Raw genomic sequence first — 22,513 nt, 5'->3', positions numbered from 1 at the left:
CTAGTAAACACTAAATCATATCCCTCGTTAAGCTCTGTGGCTACCGATGTTCGAAATAGTCACCATTTAGATTCACTTCACAAAGGCCTGTATCAGCAGCAGAGCAGCTTGTACTTAGCAACCAGTGTTGGGGAATGAGTAGAAAAGCTATCTTATCACTGAGGCCAGTAAAACATAGAAATATTTCACTCACTGAGCAGACCATGCTGTTTTGTGGCTTACAATTACATTACAAATGCAATAAAAGCCGTAACAAAATATTTCTGTTATTTTCGGGGTTTTTATATACGTATCAAAAGGTACATTGTGGATTGTTCTTCCCCTTGTGGAAGCTCTAGTTCCCTCCCATACCCTGGTGGATTCACTCATTCATTAGTTCTTTTCTCAACCGATATTTGGTGAGTATGTATTGCTGAAAACTGTTCTATATTCTGGGCTTGGAACATTAAGCAAACTGGGAAAAAAGAAAATCCTTGCCGTCTTGAGACTTGCTTTCAATCTGAAGAGAGAAGGCTCATTTTAAAATTTCAAACCAATGTCGTAGGTGAGGCCAGAGCACAGGAAATACAGTGAGGAAATACACAGAAGGTAGGGAATGGAGGGTGATAGGAACACAGCTTTCGATGGGATGATTGGCAAATGCATGATAACTTGGAGACAACACCTGTTTAGGACAAACTACAAAAACACTCGTTTGTGTCCAGCTCATGGAAGGCAAGGAAAGATTGAAAAACCGTCTCAGAACAAGGGAGACTAAAGAAACGTGACAAGCCAATGAAGTCTGTGGCTTAGATGGTAGTTGAGGGTCGATGTTAATGTCCTGATTTTGAAGGCTGTATAATGACCGGTGGAGAAATGGTCCTCGCTGGTGGGAAATTCATACCGAGATACTAGGGAGTCCTGGGGCATTAGGTCAACAGCCTACCCTGGGAATGTTCCGGAAAAACAAATCATTTCTATTCTATTTGTACTGTTTGTGAAAGCGTGAGATTATTAAAGCCACCGCTCCCACCAGCATTGTCCCATTAGTAATCCCAACACTTAATTCCCACGAACACTTCTTTCTCTTGGTGCCCAGTAAGCACCGTGTATTCATCCTTGAGACAGAGGATAAATCTTGCTTTTTTTTTTTCTGATATAGGTTTTAACAGTCATAAATCATATATCATCACACTATCTACATCTCAGAAGCGTAAAGGTTTCTGAGCGCTGGCCAAAGGCTGTTGCTGTGGGGAGACCCACGTTAGGGACTGGCTTGCTGGTCTCACTCCAGCCTTTTCAAGAGTTCAACAGTGGGAAAGTTAACGGAAACCTTGTCTCAAAGGCGTTCAATGTCATAGTGATTGGCAACCATTAAAAAACAAACAAACAAACAAACAAACAAAAAAAGTCAGCTCATACCAATTTGCAAGAATCAAATTCATTCGGGTCCAAAAATTAGTTGCAGTGAACCGTTATTGAAATAAAGCACACAAATCCCCAAATATGAGCTAAACAAACAAACAAACAAAAGAAAAACCCCATTGCTTTCAGAATTGTTTTTGCTCAGATAGCTAAAGAAATACATTTTAACAACATCTCAGTCGACTTGCCACCGGAACACAGAGTTGCTATGAAACGAGCCTTTTAAGAAAAAAAAAAAAACGGTGTCTAATGCAGTTCTGAAGACCTAAAAGCTTACTATTCTTACTGCCTTTTCCTTCTTTTCTCCCCCAACCATTTTTTAAAAATAAGTTTAAAACTCAAGAAAGCAGCTTGGGGAAGCAGATGCAATTTGTGACTCTGGGCTGCCCTCTAGTGTCAAAATAAAGAACACATTGGCCTTTTGTTCCTTTTTGTAAACTTACTGAGAATATTTTCAATATGACAGAAGTAGAGGCTAATAGCATACTTAGAATATTTTTAAAATAAAAATTAGCTGTATTTAATGTGCATAACCCACTTATGAGACATACATAGTGAAAAGATTACTATAGTCAAGCTAATTAACATTATTTTCTCAGTTACCATTTTTTGTGTGTGCCTAAAGACTACTCTTCTAGTTATTTCCAGTGTTTAGTACAGTAATAAGTATAGTCATCATCCCTATAAATTAGACCTCTAAACTTACTCATCGGTCATAACTATAACTTTGTACCTTTTGACCAACATTTCCCCGTCTCCCCCACCTTCACACCCCCTCCTAACCACTGTTCCACTCTCTGCTTCTATAACTTTGATTTTTTTTAAGATTCCACAAACCATATATAGGTAGCTATGTGTTTGTGTATATGTACGTATGCATGTATGTATGTGTAGATAGATAGACAGACAGACCTAAGTGCCCATCAATGGATAAATGGATAAAGAAGGTGGGCTTATAGAGAGGTTGTTTCCATATCTTGGCTTTTGAGGATAAGGCTGTAAAGTGCCTGGAAGTGCAGGTATCTCTTCGAGATCTTGCTTTCCATGTCTTTGAGTATATAGTCTGAAATGGAGTTGCTAGGTCACGTGATTGTTCTACTTTAAAACTTTTTTGAGGAAACTTCATACGGTTTTCCACAATGACTATACCAATGTACATTCCCACCAACAGTACACAAAGGTTCCCTTTTCTCCACATCCTCTCCAATAATACATTATTGTCTTTCTGGTAACAGTCATTCTCACAGGTGTGAAGTGACATTTCCTTGTGGTTTTGATTCGCATTTTGGGGATGATGAATGGTGTTAAGCATCTTTTCATGTACCTGTTGGCCACTGTATGTCCTCTTTGGAAAAAATGTCTCTTTAGTTTCTACCCATTTTTTAATTGGATTGCTTGTGGGGGGGTTGCAATTGAGTTGTGGGGGTTCTTTACATAGTTTGGCTAGTAGCCCCTGACCAGATACATGATTTGCAAATATTTCTCCCTTTTGGCAGGTCGCCGTCCAGTTTGTTAGTGGTCTCCTTCCCTTTGTACTTTGATGCTGTTCCACGTGTTTATTTTTCTTTTGTTCCCTGTGCAAATCCAAATGATTTGGCACCACATCATTGCTAAGACATGTGTCAAGGAGTTTACTCCGTATGTTTTTTTCTTGGTGGTTTATGATTTCAGGTCTTAAATTTAAGACTTTAATTCATTTTGAGTTGGACTGATTGATTGATTGATTGTCACAAGGGGAGTTTCCTTGTTCCTACCAGCCCCAATAAGTATGAGAGTCCTTGGTTTATGTCTCATCTTATTAGAAGTTAATTGGACAAAATCTATCCAATCTAAGAAATGACAGCTTCACAAAAGTTCACCTCATCTGGCTTCACAGGCAAGAACCGGTGACCAAGAAGGGATCGGCCCACTGTCCTCCTTCGGAAGACCTGCCATATTAACTAGGCATTCAGCTCTGATGGCAGCCCCATCCAGGGGGATTTGGGGAGCAGCAGGGGATTTTCAGCTTTTCTTGAATCATTCCAGACAAAGCTCATTTTGCCCACAAGTAAAATAGCCTGTTTCTCCCTAATTTATTGTATATGAGGTCGAGGAAGAAAGCTGGGAAACTCAGTGACTCTTAGGAAAATTAAGAAGTGAACAAAGGCGGAGTTGAGTTCCATTTAACGGATGCCAGAAACGACCTTTCTGCCTGGGCCCCCAAAACTGTCATCATCCACCAGCTGGGTTCAAAAGCTGGTGATATCGACCATAAGCCAATCTGAGAGTTGTGAGGCTTAAGGAAATACCACTGTCTTGTCAAAAAGGGAAATAAACATTGATATTTTCTTCGCATTTCCTTGAAGGTCGTACTTACTCTCTCGATCACTACAGAAACAAAAGAAATCATCTAGAATTGAACCAAGCTGAGGTTCAATATTCCCAAAACATAGTATTATTTTTCTGTTCATAATGTCATAACTATAAATCTTCCTTTTAAAACTGAACCGGTTGGTGGTAGCTCAGTGGTTCTTAACTCTTGCGGAGCCAATGCCTTACCCTTTACTGCAAATGTGTGGTAATACTTTCACCGTTTTAAAAAAAACTTCGCAGACAATATAACCCTCCTAAACGATTACAGACATAATGCCCTAACTGTAATATCAACAACAAAAACTATTTATAATAAAATAACATGCATTTCAGTGTGTGAATGTTCAGTCTTCATCAAAGGAGACAGTCTGGTGCTGGTACCTGGATGGAATACCTGGCTGGATACAACAACTGCAAGTATCGTTCACAAGCACGGAGTGTTGTCTTTTAATGCCTCTGGCAGTGTCGTCACTCAGAGTGTGACTTTTCCAAAGGAATGAACAACTCTTGGTAAAGTTCTAAGGAAAACAGCGTTAAGTCTTTCCTCTATATCCATGCTAGCTGCATTTGGGGGAAATTCAAAATATTAGAACCACACCAAGAAAACACTACATGTTTATGAAAACTGAATAAAACCTACCTGCTCTGATTATTACGAGCATATGCTTCACTTCATGAATGTCTGAAGAACATTTAAATATGGACCAAGACCTGATTGTTCTTTACTGTGCAGACAGATGGGTGCAAGGCAAGACGTCCTGCCTCTGGCCCCAGTCCCCAAACGCCAGCAGCACCCTCTGATAGTGGTTACATCCAAAAGTGACCTGAGAGGTCGCGCTCACCCCAACTCCTGCATGAGACGTACCTTCACAGCAATCAGAGACAAAGCACATGCAAACTGAAAACTTCAGTTTATTCTGTAAATATTGCTAAATAATATATATTATAAAATAGGCCATTTCCACATTTTGGGTAACATTTCTTATAGGTCCGCAGAAATAGGCCCTTCATCATAAAACATAATAACACAGAGAAAAGCATAATTGTCTGACCTCAACATATTTAAAATCTGGAGGAGATTATAATATAATCTACAAGCTAACAGATGACAGTAAGACAGAAATGTAAAAAGAGAAACTTGATGTAATTCCCATACATTTTTCTATTTCTTTCTCAAAATTTTGTACTGGTTTCAGGTGTACAGCATAGTGGATAGACAACTGTATAGTTTACAAAGTGTTCCCTTCCATACGGTCAGTCCGCACCGGCCCCACACACAGTTACCGCATTTCTGACTATACTCCCTGTGCTGCATTTTACATCCCCACGACGATTCTGTAACTTCCTGCTCCTTTCACCTTTGTTCGCCCTTTCCCACAACCCCCTCTCATCTGGCAACCCTCATTTTGTTCACTGTATCTATGAATCTGTTTCTGTTTTATTTGTTTTCTTTGTTCATTCGATTCCACGTATAAATGAAATCATACAGTATATGCCTTCCTCTGTCTGGCTGATTTCACGTAGCATAATACCCTCGAGTTCCATCCATGTTGCTGCAAATGGTAAAATGTCAGTCCTTCGCATAGCTGAGTACTAGTCCATTGTCTATAGGTACCACATCTTCTCGACACAATCATCTATTGATGGGTACTTGGGTTGCTTCCAAATCTTGACTATTGTAAATAATGCCTCGATGGATATAGGGGTGCATATATCTTTTTGAATTAGTGTTTGGATTAGTCTTTGGATAGATTCCCAGGAGCGGAATTGCGGGTGATAACGTAATTTCTATTTTTTTAATTTTTTGAGAAACCACCCCTGCTTTCCTCCGTGGCTGCACCAATGTGCGTCCCCACCAACGGTGCACAAGGGCTCCCCTTTCTCCACGTCCTCGTCGGCACTTGTTGTTCGCTGACTTATTGATGAGAGCCGTTCTGACAGGCATGAGGTGATATGGCATTGTTTGAATTTTTCTGATAATTGGTGACATTGAGCGTCTTTTTTATATGTCTGTTTGCCATCTGTGTGTCTTCTTTGAAGAAATGTCTAGTCATGTCTTCTGCCCATTTCTTAATTGAATTTTTTTTCATTAAGTTGTATGAGTTCCTTATAAATGTTTGATATTAACCCCTTATCCGATGTATCATTGGCAAGTATGTTCTCCCGTACAGGAGACGGTTTTCGTTTTGTTGATGGTCTTTGCTGCCATACAAAAGCTTTTTAGTTTGAGGTAGTCCCATTTGCTTATTTTTTCTTTTGTTTCCTTTCCCCAAGGAGATTCAAGAGAAATAATGATGTCAGAGAGTTTATGGCTCATATTTTCTTCCAGAAGTTTTATGGCTTCAGGTCTTACATTTCAGTCTTGAGTTTATTCTTATGTATGGTATTAAAAAGATAGTCTATTTCATTTTTTTCCATCTGTCCAATTTTCCCAACATCATTTCTTGAATAGACTGCCTTTACCCCATCGTATATTTTTGCCTCCTTTGTCATGTATTAATTGACCGTTTTGGCATGGGGTTTTTTTATGGGCTCTCTATTCTGATCCATCAGTCTATGTGTTTTTCATAAATAATTTTAAAAGTTTTAAAATATTTTACTGTAATAATCTTACAGATTTTATGGACGTTACAAATTTTCTTAAAATTCTTATGGGTCTTAGAAATTTTCTTACAAATGTTATGGGTCAAAATGAGAAAGGAAAAAAACTAAGAAAAATGAGAAAAGAGTGAAAATAAGAAATTATATATATAAAACTCAAAAAAGAAAAAAGGATGCATAAAAGAACACTTAAAACAGACAAAATTTGGGGAAAAGTTAAATTCGGTATGTTGCTGCCTTTTCTTCCTCAAAATTAATTTCTATGACTCAGGAATTTTAGTGATCAAAGAAACTCACAGGGCATTTCGTATTCACCTGTTGCATTTATGGATCCATATAGTATTACAAATTAAGAAAAAAATCTTTAAATCTTGAACTTTTATCTCTCTTGAAAAAAAAAAGTTACCTTAAGTCATTCATTTCTTCTATTCCTACCAAGAATTGCTTCAGATTTTCTGAAGTATTAAATATGAAACTGAATCATTTCCTTAGAAGGTTTCAAGATTCAGGAAGCTTTGAGGAAAATAGTAGAAATATGGGCAAGAGAGAAGAAAACCCACAAGCTTATGTATTAATTTAGCATCCTAATCTCAAACTTCCATGATTTTTCTACATATTTCTCAAAAGTTCTATTTTAAAGAATATGGCTTTCATTTACTTAAAGACATCTGACTTTAAGGGTTGAAGAGAACGCCAAAGATTTCAGTATAGCTTTCTGTCTCCAAGGAAAATCTAAATTAACTTTGTACCAAGACCTCTAGAAATTCTTCAAACCAAAAAGGAACAAAAACGAACCCCTTCCCTTGGGTACTCCTTTTAATGCCTGGTAGCACGTTGGTGAGGAGCATTCTCTCAGTTACACGCTCACCATTATTTAAATACAATTAGTAAGTTTATAAATGACTTTTGGAGACACTGAGGGAATTAATCCAAGTCCTTAAACTTGACCTTTCAAAGGATAATTCTAGATAGCCTCGTTAGAGTAGAAGTCCAGGAGTTCTGTTTCTCTTGCTTTCCAGATAAGTGACTTCCTACCAGAGTTACGATAATCTAGAAAAGTTTCTTGCTGGTATCCCCACTTATCTTTTTTCTTGTCAGCATGTGAGTTGAATGGACATCTTCTCTAATTAGCACAGTAAAGTTGGTGCTTTCAAGATGAATCGCAGCCAGAATTAGTTCTCCTGAGGTTTTATGTGGAATGTAAAGAACCAACTACTGGGCTTAAGAAAGACCGTGTTTCTGACTGAGGAGATGAAAATAAACTAGCAAAACTCAGGAACGATTAGACCTGCGGCGCTTGGACAGGCCAAGCAGACTCTGTATGTTGAAAAATGATGCAGTGTTGCACCTCCAGGAGGACTGAACCTCATTAGTCTTTGCATGGGCATCACTTAGAGATGGTAGGAACTAAGGAAGGACTGGAATAAATGAATGCTCTGGCATTTTATAGTCCTTTCATTTGGCTGCATCAAGACACAGTTTAATCAAGTAATAGAACTGCCTTCCTACCCGCCGCTACCCATTTTCACCCCCAATATAAAGGAAGTAAATTTGAATACTGTGTTTGCTGGCTAACGGCACAAAAGGCAATTCCACAGGCCAATTATCTTTTGCTTAAACCAGTGGCTTCCCCCAAGAACGAAGAGCAGCAAATCAAAGCAGCTGATCGCCGTTACACTCAAGAAGATTTCATTATAAAAGGCAACGTCGTTGTTACAGTCAGCTGAGTGCGCCACGGTGTACAAGTAATACATCCTGAACAACTGGTAGGGAAGGAAGCAAACAACGATGACCCCTATAAAAAACAGGTTCTTCAGCTGGACCCAGAACTCCTGGTGGGACAGTAAGGAGTGGCGCAGCTTCCGCACCATCGAGATGATGATGAAGATCTGGAAGACCAACAGAATCAGCGCAACGGCTATGACGATGATGACTATCAAATAGTTGATGATTTGTGCATATGTTTCAGTAAGCTCTTTGTGGAAGTTAAAACACTGCTCCTTATCATAGTCCTGCATACTTCCATACTGAGAGACAATCAGCGGCACCACAATGACAATCACCAGCACCCACAGGCCGGTGCTGGCAGCCACAGCATGCAGTTTTCTGTAGAATTCCACCTTGTCCTTGTGCTTGAAGAACATGAGGTACCTGATGACCAGGATCACCACGTAGAACAGGAACGTGAGGTACATGTGGATGTGCAGCATGGCGCTCACAAACTTACAGAAGGACAACCCAAATGTCCACTTCTGCTGGATGAGGTAGGTCAGGCGGAACGGCACCGTCAGCAGGAAGACGCTGTGGACCACCACCAGGTTAACGACGGCCGTGGTGGTCACAGAACGGGTGTTCATCTTCACCAGCAGGAACAGAATGGAGATGACGCCCGCCAGCCCCCCCACGAGCACCGTGCCATAGAGCCTGGTTAAGTGGGGTGTCAGAATAGGATTGCAGGAGGAATTGTTGGCAGTCATAGTTCAGAAGTCACCTGGAACAGACAAGGCACGGCATAACTGACAAGCTGCCAGAGCTTCCTGTACACACCTCCCCGGCATTGGCAATGTGACTCTGTTATGTATCTATTTACATGACGTAAACTGTGTGTCCCTTCGGAATGAAGACTATGTCATGTGTGTGTCTATATGCTCTAGACCGAAAACAGACTAAGTCATTGATTCTCAGTCTTTAATAGGTAAAAGACCCCATGCAGACGTCCCCAGGGACGTGCAGATGTGCACTTCGTCAAATGGCGCACGTAAACCTGGACCGCAGGCCGCCCGACGCTGAAACATGGGCACGGGCACTACAGCTGCTGCCGGGGGGACCGCAGGGTGGTACAAAGGTGAGGGGTCCTTTAGGGACACAAAATATTGTTTTTTCTTTTAAGTATGATTCTAATTCTCTGATTCCTTCCAGCTCATCAGCAAATGATCCAAGAGTATTTATACTTTATTCATTTAAAATACTGGTTAGTTTGGGGGGAAAAATTGGCTAAGTCAAGGCAGCAGGAAGCAAGAGGAGGGCATATCTGAATTTCTCATCGTAGTTATGATATCGCCTAGCACTAGGGCCTTGGCGAAGTTCTTTGCATGAGCCCCACTGAAAACACAGCATGTTTCTCAATTTTCCCATCCCCCACCTCAAAAGCATAAAAGAACCACGATTATTTTTCCTTGGAACTCCAAATCCTTTCTCTAAATAGTCTTGGTACCTTCTAATTCATCATCTACATTCTAATGTATTCTTTACTAAATGAAAGAATTGGTAATCTTTTAATTAATCTAATCAAGTCATTCCCTTTCTTATTTAAATTCCTTGTTATTTTAAAGAAAAGAATCAAAATCCTTACATGTTTAGAATGTTCTGGGTTATGGCAAAATCTGATCTCTTGGGACCTGAGTCAAGAACTAATATGGAGGCGACACAGACAGGATTTGATGGGCTGGATATGAGGAAACGGGGGGAAGAAGGGTCTCAATCACGCCCAGATTTCTGACTTGAATGACTGTGATTACAGGTCTGTCTACTGACACAGGAAAACTGAGGATCAAATTTAAGAAAGAACAGTAGTTAAAGTATGCACTGAGTCCTTGACCTTTGTAACACACTTGCAGTTATTCTTATTCATTTCTTGAATATCTCTTTATACAACCAACATTACCCAGCAAATAAAACGAACCAACTGACACACACAATACCAATGAATAGCAAAAGCATCTTACTAAACCATGTATTCTCAATACCACCCCTAAATGAGCAAAAATTTGTTCTTGAGGTGTGACATATTTTACTTTTTATGTATAAAACACAAACATACATATACTATGTAAACATACATACAGCCTATCGGTGGTATTAAAATTTCAGAAAGTGGTGAGAGACAATTAGGGGAAAAATGACTAAAGGTTGTTTAGTGAGGCAATGATTAAAAAAAAAAAAAGTTGAGAAACTTTACTAAATAGAAGATTCCAGTCACAAAAGACTACATAATGTATGAGTTTTTTTTCCTAAAAAATCAAAACTGATGCAATTGAAAGAAAGCCAGTGTCGTTCACGTGTCCGGGGAAGGTATTGAGTTAAGAGGCCACAGGGTCGCTTGTGGGGTGATGGAATGTTTTATATCATGCTGGTTACAACTGCAGTTACTTATTGAAGCTCACTGAATTTACACTTAACATTGGTCAAGTTCCTTGCATATAGCTCATACCTCAATAAAACTAATCTAAAATGAGGATGACGATGAGGATGACAACCTGATGACCCCAGACAACCTCTGCTTTTGTGGGCATGACACAGAATTTCTATGTAACCCACTTAAAAGGTTGACTCCCGATAGACTTGCCCTGTGTGATGTGTGATCCCTGTACTCGCAAAAAGTGGTTCCATCAAGTAGACACGGAACAGTATGGTGTTCATATCTCAGTCAAGGATGCGTATTCCACCATACGTTCTACTCATCATTTTCTTTGGCTCTTGACCTAGAAGGACCAACTCTTGAAAGAAGAAAGTAAGATCCATCGCATATTATCTGTCTCAAGTCCCTTCTTTCTTATAAACTGCCACGATGTCTCTCTTTCAGACCTGAGAAGCCCATGTTAAATCGCTCCTATGTGCCCAGGACTACAGGCAACGCACACCCATACCTGGACCCATTCAGTCCTCCCAGCAGGCCTGTGGGTTGTGTATATACGACTATATTGAATTTCAGATGAAGAAACTGAGCCCTTGGCAGGTTAAGTCACTTGGCCAAGGTCTCCAAAGTGTCACACACACGCACCCCTTGTTGTTGTCCAATCTGGAGAAGCAAGTTTGTGTCTCTTAAGAAGGAGGGAAGGCCGTAAGAAATTTGGTTCTAATCGCATGACTGGTGTGCCAGAATGTCTGGAAACCCCCTCTTCGTTGGATTTCTCACTTTCCTATTTCCTTTACTTGGTTCACAGCAGGTTCTATAAGTTAGTTCATGGAACACCGTTTCTAACCTTTCTGGCCTGCCTTTCTGTATAGAGCTTTTCCTTGTATGTGACCCAGTTTTTGCTAGTCTGTTGCGCTAAAGTGAGGTGCAGGAGGGGTGCCACTGCAGAGCGATGAGGCCACTTGCCAAGACGGCATGGGCATGTCTGGGTGCTCTGTCTGGGCCAGCGGCGGCCTTGGGCATTTCCGGAAGCTGCAGGTAGAGCTGTCGCTGCTTGGGCAACGACTCCACCTGCAGCTTCCAGAAATGCCCAAGATATTGTATACCTCCCTGAACTGCTGGTGTGTGTGCCTGCGAAAAGAAAAAGGGTGTACAGGGTACCAAACATAGAGCAGCAAACCAAAATACGAGGTTCCTCCTGACCACACGGATTGTCGCTTTGTGGCAGCAAGCCTGGTCCCCGGACCCTCCAAGATATTTTACTTAAACCAGTTTCAGCGGGTTGTGTTCTCTGCAGGTGACGGCCCTGACATGCCCGGTTCATTCCCAGTGCTCCTCCCAGAGTCAGCTGGGGCATCGTGCTCCGCAGGAGCCCGTCCTGATCGCCACTCCCCACGCAGACGGCCTGCCGGTCCCCCTCGGCCTCTGTTCCGGCATTTGTTACGCAGGCCGCAATTCCCAGTTACACATCTCCTTCCAAACGGGACTGCCCAGGGAATTATTAATGAAGCTTTTAAAATCAATGTCAATATCATCATCTCTTTGATCTTATCTCCCACAATTCTCCCTTTCATTGGTATATTCCAACTAAACATAAGAACTCTTTGCTTTTCCTTAAACATCCCTGGTCCCCACCTCGGGGCCTTTGCCCAGAAATGCCCCTTAGGGGCGTCCTCCAGCCCCTCCGCGCTGCGGCTGCAGGCCATCTCCGTCACTGCTTTCCTGGCCTGCCTGGCGCATCACCCACACTGAGTGGCTCCCTCCCAGCGCGGCCCCTGCCCTTTGCTGCTCTGTTGCTCCCCTCACCACTTCTCGCTGACAGACCCCGGCCAGGCCTCCGCTGTGTCCCCTTGCTCCTCCCGCTGGAACTCAAGCGCCTCGAGGGCAAGGGAGTCTGTTTTGCTCATCGTTTTACCTTCAGCAGGTGAAATGGTGCTTTGCACTTAATAGCTTCTTAATAAATAATGGTTGAATGAATGGAAAGCAAACATCCTCAAAGTTCCCATAGAGGAAAAGCAAAGCAAAACAAAACAGATAATCTATAAAAGAATGAGAAATAAGTTGGCATCAGGCTTTTGACATTTGAATGCTGGGGAAAAGATCGTAATGGCTTTGAAGACAATTTTTAATTTAGAATTCTATTTTCAACCAAACTAGCTTTCCAGAGGGAGAGAAAAGGAAAGTCATTTTCTGACATATGAGCACATAAGAGGTTTCTCTCTCTCAGATCCTCCCTGAATTGCTGGTGTGCGTTCCAGCAAAATGAAAAAGGATGTACAGGGTACCAAATATAGAGCAGCAAACCAAAATATAAGTGCAACGCAATTTAATCTAAAATGACCACATAAGAATACCAATACCCAATGGGTTTAACAAACATAAAAGGAGAATTTGTATGTTAAGGTTTTTGTCGTATTGGGGAGATAGTGTTTAACTGTAGAGTAACAAAAAAATACGATTTTAAACGCTTGATGAACATTTGAGAATGGTGACTTGGTGAACAGGAGTTTGTGTGGCTTACAAATGGTAAGAGGAAAACGGCAATACAGACAGCCCAGTGGATCCAAGCAAGGGCGGGAAGGGAAACAGATAAACTGAAAACAAACAAGAACCCATGGTAAATACACAAAGTTGAAAGGAAAGCAGTAAGTACAGACATATCTGAAATCATAATCAGCATAAACTATTTATGTTTTGTTCACCCGTGTACAAAAAAGAGAAATCGTATACAACTGTGCAAATGTACTAAAAACCACTGACTATATGCTATAAAACAGTCAATTTTATGGTATATGGATTGTGTCTCAATAAAGCCATTATTTAAACAGCAGGAAAGAAAAAAACCGTCTGAACTGAGCTTCTGATGATGAGGAAGAAGAGGGAGAACCATTGTCGATAAAGGCAAAGGCCTACGGCAGGGAATGCACGGCGCGCAGGGCTGCGTGTGCGTGGGGAGCAGAGCAGCGACCGTCGACTCCCTGTCCCCAGTCAGCCAGTGCGGCGGCCCGCGTGCCGGGCACTGGGAGCTTTGGGTGACCTAGCCAGACTCCGAATAAGAGCCCTGGCCCCGCTGACCCTATTCTTCATTCCTCTTTGCTTCCCACTCCATCCCGCGACTCACTTCCTCCTGCCACACACCCAACAGATGGGCCTGCGGACAAATCCCACCCCCCAGCTCTCCCACGGGAGCCATCGGCCCTCACCCAGTGGTTTTCCCCGTAGAACGTATCAGCCTCATCTTGCTTTTCCCCCTCACCCTCCATCCCCGACCTTGCCCTGCCCCCACCCCAAAATGAAGGACCCATGAAACCTGTCTAACCCACCACTGCGTCTCCAAGGCCGGAGGAATACCTGTGCCAGGGTCAGATGACAGAACCACAAAATTTTACCCTTAGAGGGAAGCCTAGAGATTGCTGGGTCCGGCATGCCATTTAAATGAGGAAAACGCTGCCCTCCCTTCCACAAACAGTTCCGTTAACTCACACAGCGGCCGGCCCCTGAGGCTCCGTTCCCGGTTCCTGCCATAACTGCCCCCTGCTACTACAGGAGGGGCCCACAGAGGCAAAAGCCAGCTCCGCAGTGGCACAGCCACACTTTGAGCCCACCCCCACGTACGCCTCTTCAGGGACCAGGCAGGAGCCAGCAGGAAGGGGCAGAGCAGAGGGCAAAGGCAGATGTGGCACAGGTGGCTCCCCTGCCTTTGAGACATCCTTAGAGCAAGTTGCATTCTGCGATGTTTGTGGGAGACAAATAGGATCATTTCCTCGCATCACTCTGGGAAAACTGAGCAGCATTTTACCCAAAATATTTTTGGAAAAAGCCCTGGAATGACAGCCTCACCAAAAAGACCGCCTCAAGGTAGCTAAAGAAAAAAAATTGAAACTAGCGCAGCAGTGTGGAAAGCAACAACAGAAATGTCAGTTGTAAAGAAATCCATTTGAGAGAACTTTACGCTCAACTAACCTATGGAAAATCCACTCCCCTCCTTTCCCCCGTATTTGTACCGCTTGCTGACATGGTTTCAAGCAAAGTTAGGGCTGTAGCCCCCCAATCAAACAAATCAGTTCGAACCAACAGGAGCCTCCTGGCTTTGAGCTCTCATTTCTGCAGTCATTTGGGGAATTTGACACTGTCCCCAGCATACAGCTTCTGGTGACCAACAAGGGAAGTGAAAGCTGAAGCTGAGGCCCCAAGAAATTGAAACTCAAGACACTTTGTGCTCCTTTGGAGCAAGAGCCACGCCGTTCCCAGAAGCCACCTCAGCACGTCATTTACCACCTGCTTTCCCCAAAATAAGGGAGCAGTCTCAGGTTCTGTCCATTCCAGGGGAGAGCTCTGCACAGACCTGTGGGTCCACAGGTATCGCGACGTGCTGGGAATTTTGATCTTCACATACGTTCCCCGTCTCCTCACTAGAAACCCTGCTTCAAAGAAATACCTTGTTACCCACGGACTGAGCTTTCTTCTCAGAAAACGTCAAGCCTGTGGGCGGTGAGCCTCGGATTCCTGAGCGCCCGGTGCGACCGAGGTTCCTCGCCGCCCTCACCACCTGGCCTCCTTTGTCTTCCTGACCCCAGAAGGCACAAAAAGGGACACGGCAGGGAACCGGGAAGGCGGGAGGGCTCAGTCAGACAAAACAGCGCTCAGTGCCCCTAGCACCTTCCTCGCCTCCGCTCGCTCACAGCCCAGCAAGGGGCTGAAACGTAGGACAGGACAGGGCAGCGCCCACGAAGGCGGCTTTTCACATGGTGACCACAGGGCGTGTTTTGCTCCATGTCACAAGCAGGGCTCCTTCCTTTCCACACCCCTGTGACCACTTCTTGTGTTTATCCAAATGTTCATCTTCTTTCTCGTTATCTTCTTTTTCATCATAATAACTACCATGATTTTATTTCCTTCTCTCTTCTCTGTGTTTCTGGGTTTGTTTGTTTTTTTTATTACCAAAAAAGAGGCCACTAAGTTACAGAAACTAAAGAAAAATTAGAAGATAAACAGAACTTTTTCATTCTTTTAAATACTTCCGTTTACTTTCTGGTAGTGTTGTTCTATGCACCTACAGTACTGAGATAGTTATAATCACCTTGCACCCCAATTTTCAGCCAGTATTTTTCACTAGTAATACATTGAACTACTTTGTCTTAAAGCTTCTCTACTTTTAAATGACTACCTAACATCCCATCAAGTGGACATCTTCAATTTTATTTAACCAAATTTTTAGCAATGGGGTGTTTTTAACTTACCATTGCTATAAATAGCTCTATGATAAATGTTTTTATGAATTAAGCATTTCACATATTTTGGATTATTTTCCAAAGATGGCACCTTAGAAAGAGTATTCATATAACATACTTGGGTATCTAGATTTATAGAGCCAAGTTGTCTTACGTTGACTAATACAAAATATTTATTGCAAGTAAAAATTCTATTCCTGCTTTCTCATTTAAGCTATTCCTATCAAGGAAGTTTGTTTTTAATACTTTATGCAAAGGACTCCAATCATGCAGCAATCTTTACTCACCGTTCTTCTAGGCAGAATTCGGAAATGAGCAAAACCAGGGACTGTGGGTAAAAGAATACCCTCAAGTAACCTATTTCCCATTTAAACCTATACCACACTCTCAGCCCTCAGCAAATGACGCCAACAACGAAAGAAAACCCTTCCAGAAGTTCCATCTGTATTCTCCTGTTCAGATCGTGTCTTCCCTCCACATCTCCACAGAGCTCTGGGAAAATCACTGGGCTCTTTCTTGGAGTCCAATATCACCTGCCAACAGGTCGAGCTGCCATGGCCACCAGAACACCCAGAGAGGACCAGGAATGGAGAGCGAACTTCAGGATGCCATGAAGGGAAAGACGGCATTTCACCTTCCAACAGCATCTGTGGTTGGAAGGCACCACCCCTCCAAGGCGAGTGTGAAATACAACCTTACTCAGGGCAATAAGCCCTCCTCAAGTCACAGCTGCTGAGACGTGAGCCAGCGGCATCGGCTGAGGCCCACCCTCCACCCCCTCCTCCAGCCTTCAGTCCCAGGGGCCTCTGGGTCTCGGCTGGGTCACCAGCCCTGAGCGACTCTCTTCTAGCCTGACTTGCAGGTCACAAGAGCCGCCCTGTCCTGAGTGTGTCCTTGGTTTCTGGGGGCAGGGAGGAAATGTCCCAGTCATGACTTACAATCCTCCCAAGAAGTCTAGAATGGGGATGTTTGTACCCCAAATATCAGGTGAAGAAATGGAGGCTCCGCTTTCCCAGGTCTGCTCAGCCCTCCAGGGGCTGCACTGAAGCCAGATGTTGAGCGCGGTCTCCCAGGGTTGCCACAGATGTCCCCTCCTCTGAAAAAGCCGGGGCTGCTCCATCCCTGCCGCACCCCTGCTGGGGACCCTGCCGCACAGCTGGTCCCTGCCTCTCCGCGGTGTCTGTTTACATTGCTATGACCAGTTACCAGGGTATTTAAAGGCAGTTCATGTGAATACTAGCAGGAGACTTGGAGGGGTCATTCCTATAGGCCCACTCTGTAATCTTTAAAGCTGATAAATATTTGAGAAGCAAGTCATCAGATTGCAATGCATTTTTACAAACTACCTTCAAATTTGATTACCAAAATTTAATCTGTCCATGAGGTAAAGTCCTGGGCCCTCTTCTTAATTCCTTTTCACTTTTTGAATGATAAACCCTTAACCCCCTTTTTTGAGATTGGAAATCACTCTGAGAGATTGTTACGGCGGCTCCTGACCAGCTGCTCAACCCTGATTGACCAATGTCCAGCCATCAATGGGCACCAGGGGCTGGCCCTGTGCGCGCCCAGGGCCCTGTGCCCAGCGATGCCTGGGGGAGCAGCCGGGCACAGCCCTCGCCTGGGAGTGCCAGGCTCGAGTCACGCCATGCCTCTCCTCTGACTGCCTTTTTGCCTCGCACCTGGTTTGCTTCCCAGCACCCTCTGGGTCTTGGGCCCCCCTGAACTCCATCCCTCTTCCCTCTTCACTCCATGCCCTCCCATTAATTTAGATGTGGCTCTCTGATCAGCACGCCTCCCAGGACCAGCCAGCCCCCACGATATTGGCTCCAGCCTGGCGCCAATGCTCTTCAGGGCCTATTTCCTGTTATTGCTGCCAGCCCGTTTCTCAGGACGGCTCCTGCTTCCCTTCATCCCTGCTTTATTTCTAATGCAACCCCTGGAGAGTCCACGCTGCACCTCACACTCTTATTCCCTCACCTCTTCCTTTAAAGTTTATCCCTTGACCTGTCCCACAGCAGCTCAAGCAGTTTCTTGTAGAAATCTCCAGAGTAGGAGAAGGTGCCACTGTTTCCCATCTACGGGATTTTGCCGTGTATAATGTGCGCTATTTTGCCCAAATTTTTGAGGGAAAAATAAGGATGCACATTATACATGGGTGGTTCTAATTCCATATCTATATAAATGTTTTTAATTTTTTTATTTATGCTCATGCGTTAGAAGTGTAACTCTAGAAAACAGTAACAATATCTGTATGCAAAATAATACTCTGGAATACGGTAATCAGTTCTGTTTGTAAATATAAATAAATAAATAATTGAATTAAAAAATTAAAATGAAATATTTTTTTTTCCTGAAAACTTGGGCCAAAAACATGGGTGCACATTATACACGGGAGTGCATTATACACAGCAAAATATGGTAATTCTCAGCCACTTTCTTCTTGGTTTGCTACCCAGCTGCCTCCGAACTGCACATTTTAACCATGCCAAGGCAAACGCTAAGATTAGATCATTCAGTCCCTTGTGCCACTAGTGACTCATGATTCTCAGATATGTGAAGCAACGGCTAAGGTTCAATATTTTTGAAGGGAGGAACTAAGTTGCTGGGAACATTCTGGTCCTGTACACAGGGAGGTGAGGACTGGCTTGCCCATTACTGAACCCAGGGTGAGGTCTGTATTAATAGTTAAAATAGACAGAAGACGCAACTAACCATTAATGGTGGACATAGGAAGAGGCACCAGATAGCCAAACATGAATCGTAAAACTTCTTCGCAGATTGTCCCACAGAAAACCTTACCGCTGAATCTGATGGTCAAATAGGAGGACTGATTCTAAGATTTTACAATTTAAGAAAGACCTGGCTTTTGCAGTCACACTTACTCCATCACTTAGCTCACCCTGACTCCTCCTTAGGCTTAGACAACAGGATGACCTTGTCAGAGTTCCAGCTGCCAAGCAGCCAAAGACATTTCTTTCTGGTCTTCTGGTCAACCCTTCAGTTCCTTAAAGCTACCAAACACCAATATCAGTAGTCTCCCTTGGACAGAGAATTAAGCTCAGCCCTGAAGGGCCTTAAAAACAGAGTACTCACAAAGAACGTGGACCTTGAAGTTCCAAGACTGAACAGAGGGAAAGGTATTTACTAGAGATCTCAAACTTATGCCTTTGACTTGGCTTGAATATTCCCCCAGACAACATTTTTTCATCTCAAATGGCAGACTGGTAGTGCTGTTAATGTTCTATATGTGTTTACTTATAGCTACAACTGCTGTGTACAATGAGAGCAGAAATTCCTTGCCTTTCCCATATTCTCTGAGCACAATGGTGTAGTGGGTTTGAAGGGTGGCCAGCCCCCAAAGAGATATGTCCAAGACCCAATCACAGAAACCTATGAATGTGATGTTGTTTGGAAAAGGAATTTTTGTAGTCACAATTAAATTAGGGATCTCAAGATGACAGCATCTGGATTCTCCAACTGGGACCTAAATCCAATGACAGCTGTCTTTTAAAAAAGACACACTAAGAAGAGACACAGAGAGAAAAGAGGACGAAGCCATGTAAAGACGAGGCAGAGACTGGAATCATGCAGCCATAAACTAAGGGCTGCCTGGAGCCACCAAGAGCCTGGAAGAGACCAGGCAGTTTCCTCCCCTAGAGGCTTCAGAGGGAGCAGGGCCTGGAACCATGATCCAGGACTGCAAACTAATCCATTTCTATTGTTGGAAGCCACCTGGTTTGCAGTAATTTGTTGTGCATACAGGCGGCTATAATTATCGTGTTTGTATTATCACCAGAAGGCTTGGCAGAACCTCTGGGCCTGTAATGTCAGAACCAAGGAGACCTGTGTGGACATTTTCAAATTCAAATTGGCTACGCTCCATGCCTCAGCCTTCCCAGAGATCAGGAGGCAATCAAGGTGACCGAGGAGACTCCCTGTTTACAAATAGCAGCGCTTATTCCCCGTGCCTCTGTCGTGTCCCCGACAACCCAAGAGAGGCAGCCACTCCTGGCCATCTCTCAGGCATCAGCTTTGCTATGACTAGAAGTGGCTTTTGACTCACGACCTGACACATTATCTGCAGAAGCAGAGAACGGTGACATGAGGAATAGACAGCAGTCTAGCTTCTATGGTCCAGACAAAAGCAGTAATAAATAGGCAAAATTGGTCACCATATTACCCCCTTTGTCTTTGTTTCTTTCATACTCTTTTGCACCCTTCTGACTACCCACCACAGGCCCACGCTTGAGCACCCTGAGTCTCGGAACTACCAGCAGGAATGCTGGGGTCCTCTCCCTTCACTATGTGCTGATCAGGGTGAGCCCTGGGGACGTGGCGGTGAGTAAGTCACTGTGATCAAGGGACCAGAAGTGGGAATTAAATCACTCCTCCTTCCTGGTGTCCCAAAGGCCAGCCAGTGTCTCAGTCTCTCAGAAATGCCCCTACCCCTCCTTTCTTTGGGACTTCTCTCTGCGACAGTCTGTCTCCGTGGGATCTGCCCTTTGGATTTTTGGATTTTACTGCTTAACAAGTAAGAGACAGGGGATGAAGAACATATAACCCAGGGGAGACTTACAAAGCCTCTAGATCAGCAGTCCCCAACTTTTTGGTACCAGGGACTGGCTTCACAGAAGATAATTTTTCCACAGACCTGGGCATGGAGTGGCGGATGGTCTTAGGATGATTCAATGCATTACATTTATTGTGTACTTTATTTCTATTATTATTACATTGCAGTATATAATGAAATAATTCTACAACTCACCATAACGCAGAATCAGTGGGAGCCCTAAGCTTGTTTTCCTGCAACTGCATGGTCCCCCCTGGGGGTGATGGGAGACAGTGATGCCTGAAGCGTGTTGCTTATGTCCAGTCTCCTCTGTAACCTTGTTTTGGTTGCTGTCACTGCAGAAAACCCCGAGGATGAAGCTTGGCTCACCGGCCGCCACTCGCCTCCTGCTGTGCGGCCCGGTTCCTAACAGGCCACAGGCTCACTGGGTTGGGGACCCCTGCTCTAGATACTTTCAAGTCCCACAGGTGGCTCTTGGACCAAGGTTCCTGCGTTGCTAGGCAGCGAAGGCATTTCCTGCCTGTGCGGCTATCTGTCCTCTATGTTTACCATACACAGAGGTCTGAGGTTTCTAACCCTCTGACACTCTTGTTGTGCTTAATGAAACCTAGGTGCTGTTACTCAGGTAAATCAGGGTCTTCTTGTATCTGGAGCTGAAAATGTGCCTCTCCCGAACGCCTATCTGCTGGATCACACTACGTTAAAGATCTAAACATACCCTGTAGGAAGGATTCAGGGATAAAGAGGGATCCAGGATGAAGCTGTGGGATTTCAGAGGAATTATCTACAGTCAGGAGACTGACAGCAAGTTTCCTGGTGGTGTTTGAAACAGGCTTAAATTGAGACCAGTGGCTTAAACGTATCAACAGAGGTAGGATGTTATTTGTTAGACCTGATTTTTAAAAGGAGGCATTAACTTTAAAGGAATTAATCTGTTAGGAAAATTTGAAGACATCATGTAGGTTCGGGGAGGCAGCCAGTCTTCTGCCTCCATCATGCGAGGTGGGTAACCACTGAGCCAACTCGCAATTCACCTGCCTGGACCCCATGACTTGCTCTTTCCAGCACTGGCTCCCTGGTAGCTCCTAGTGAGTTCACCTGCAATTCTTCACGAGGGCCGTGGTCAGGAAGACGCTCACTTTGTTGTTTATCAGGAATTGCCTAGCCCAGCACCACACAAGGTCAGCCAGTACGTTGACAGCGTCCACACCCCCCAGGGTCCAACCCAGACCGCTGCAACGGAATCTGGGGCGAGGCTGGGCGTGTTCTATCAAGTTCTCCAGGTAAAGAGGGGCCACAGGACAGTTTGAGGATTACTGGCTTAGATGGCCTTGAGCACATCACCTTTCTGTCCTCGGCATATCTGTCTACAAAATGAAGAGTTCCACTTGGGGTATCTTGGCAGACCCTTGAAGCTCTGTCATTCTGTTGCGTTACTCCAAATAATTTTTGTCTCTCCCTGTGTTTTTGTTTTTGTTTTCTCATTATGTTCCGTGGGTATAAAGGAAAGTTTTGATGGCCAGGTCACATGGTGAGCCACACCCACCCTCCCCCTAAAGAAACTAGACGCCATTAGTTATAATGCACACACTGAATATCGGATTAAGCAGGTATGGACTTCTGAAACTCAGAAAGAAAAACATATCCTATTATATATGTAAGGAAATAGTCTGTTCATATAGTGTAGGCAGAGCAAAAACACCTTCCTCTGCGTCCTCGCTCCGTCAAGAACCGACGGCGCGCGCAGCAGCAGCCACCAGCGCTACAGCGCCCACACTGCGGGTTTTACGTCCAGCACCCGACAGGGACGCCAGAGCCGACTACTGGAGGGAAAAAAAGAGAAAGGCGAGATGGCAAGGTTTTAGAAGATGTAAATCTTCTCAATCAACAAAATCAATGCATAGGCTTTGCTTGGATCTCCACTCAAGATACCAACTGAAAAAGAAATTACGAGGCAGTCAGGAAATGTGAGAAGTGGCAACTCGATGAAAGTAAAGAGCTCCAAGATAATAGTGTTATAGCTATGCTTTCTTAAAGCTCCTTATCTTCTGGAGACACATATCAAAATATTTTGGGATACAATGATATTACCTCTGGAGTTTTATTCAAAACGGCGGTGGGATCGATCAAACCGGAGCAGCTGCCGGGCGAGTTGCTGCGGCTGGGTGTAGCTGGGTAACAGGGACGGGGCAGTTCGCGGCTCCCTAGCGGGCTGTGCAT

The 22,513-nt window shown here is 43.9% G+C and overlaps 1 protein-coding gene across 1 annotated transcript; it reads right to left on the bottom strand.

Moving 5' to 3' along the window:
- Positions 1-7,927: 7,927 nt before the first annotated feature.
- Positions 7,928-15,076, bottom strand: GPR141 (G protein-coupled receptor 141). The gene is made up of 2 exons (XM_054571271.1): positions 14,931-15,076; positions 7,928-8,848 (listed from the first exon to the last, which is right to left on the bottom strand). Exon 2 carries the CDS (start codon positions 8,832-8,834, stop codon positions 7,929-7,931), a length of 906 nt encoding a protein of 301 aa, XP_054427246.1. The 5' UTR covers positions 8,835-8,848; positions 14,931-15,076; the 3' UTR covers position 7,928.
- Between the last annotated feature and the right edge of the window lie 7,437 nt (positions 15,077-22,513).

Source organism: Pteronotus mesoamericanus, unplaced genomic scaffold (assembly GCF_021234165.1).
Source record: "Pteronotus mesoamericanus isolate MK-2021 breed Mesoamerican mustached bat unplaced genomic scaffold, CSHL_Meso_final contig_220, whole genome shotgun sequence".
Lineage (NCBI taxonomy): Eukaryota > Metazoa > Chordata > Mammalia > Chiroptera > Mormoopidae > Pteronotus > Pteronotus mesoamericanus.
The sequence above is the reverse complement of the archived record's forward strand: the minus strand, read 5'-3'. Positions and strand labels throughout refer to the sequence as shown.

What these genes read in the sequence shown, in the direction of transcription:
- GPR141 (XM_054571271.1), bottom strand. Translation starts at nt 8,834, where the DNA reads ATGACTGCCAACAATTCCTCCTGCAATCCTATTCTGACACCCCACTTA.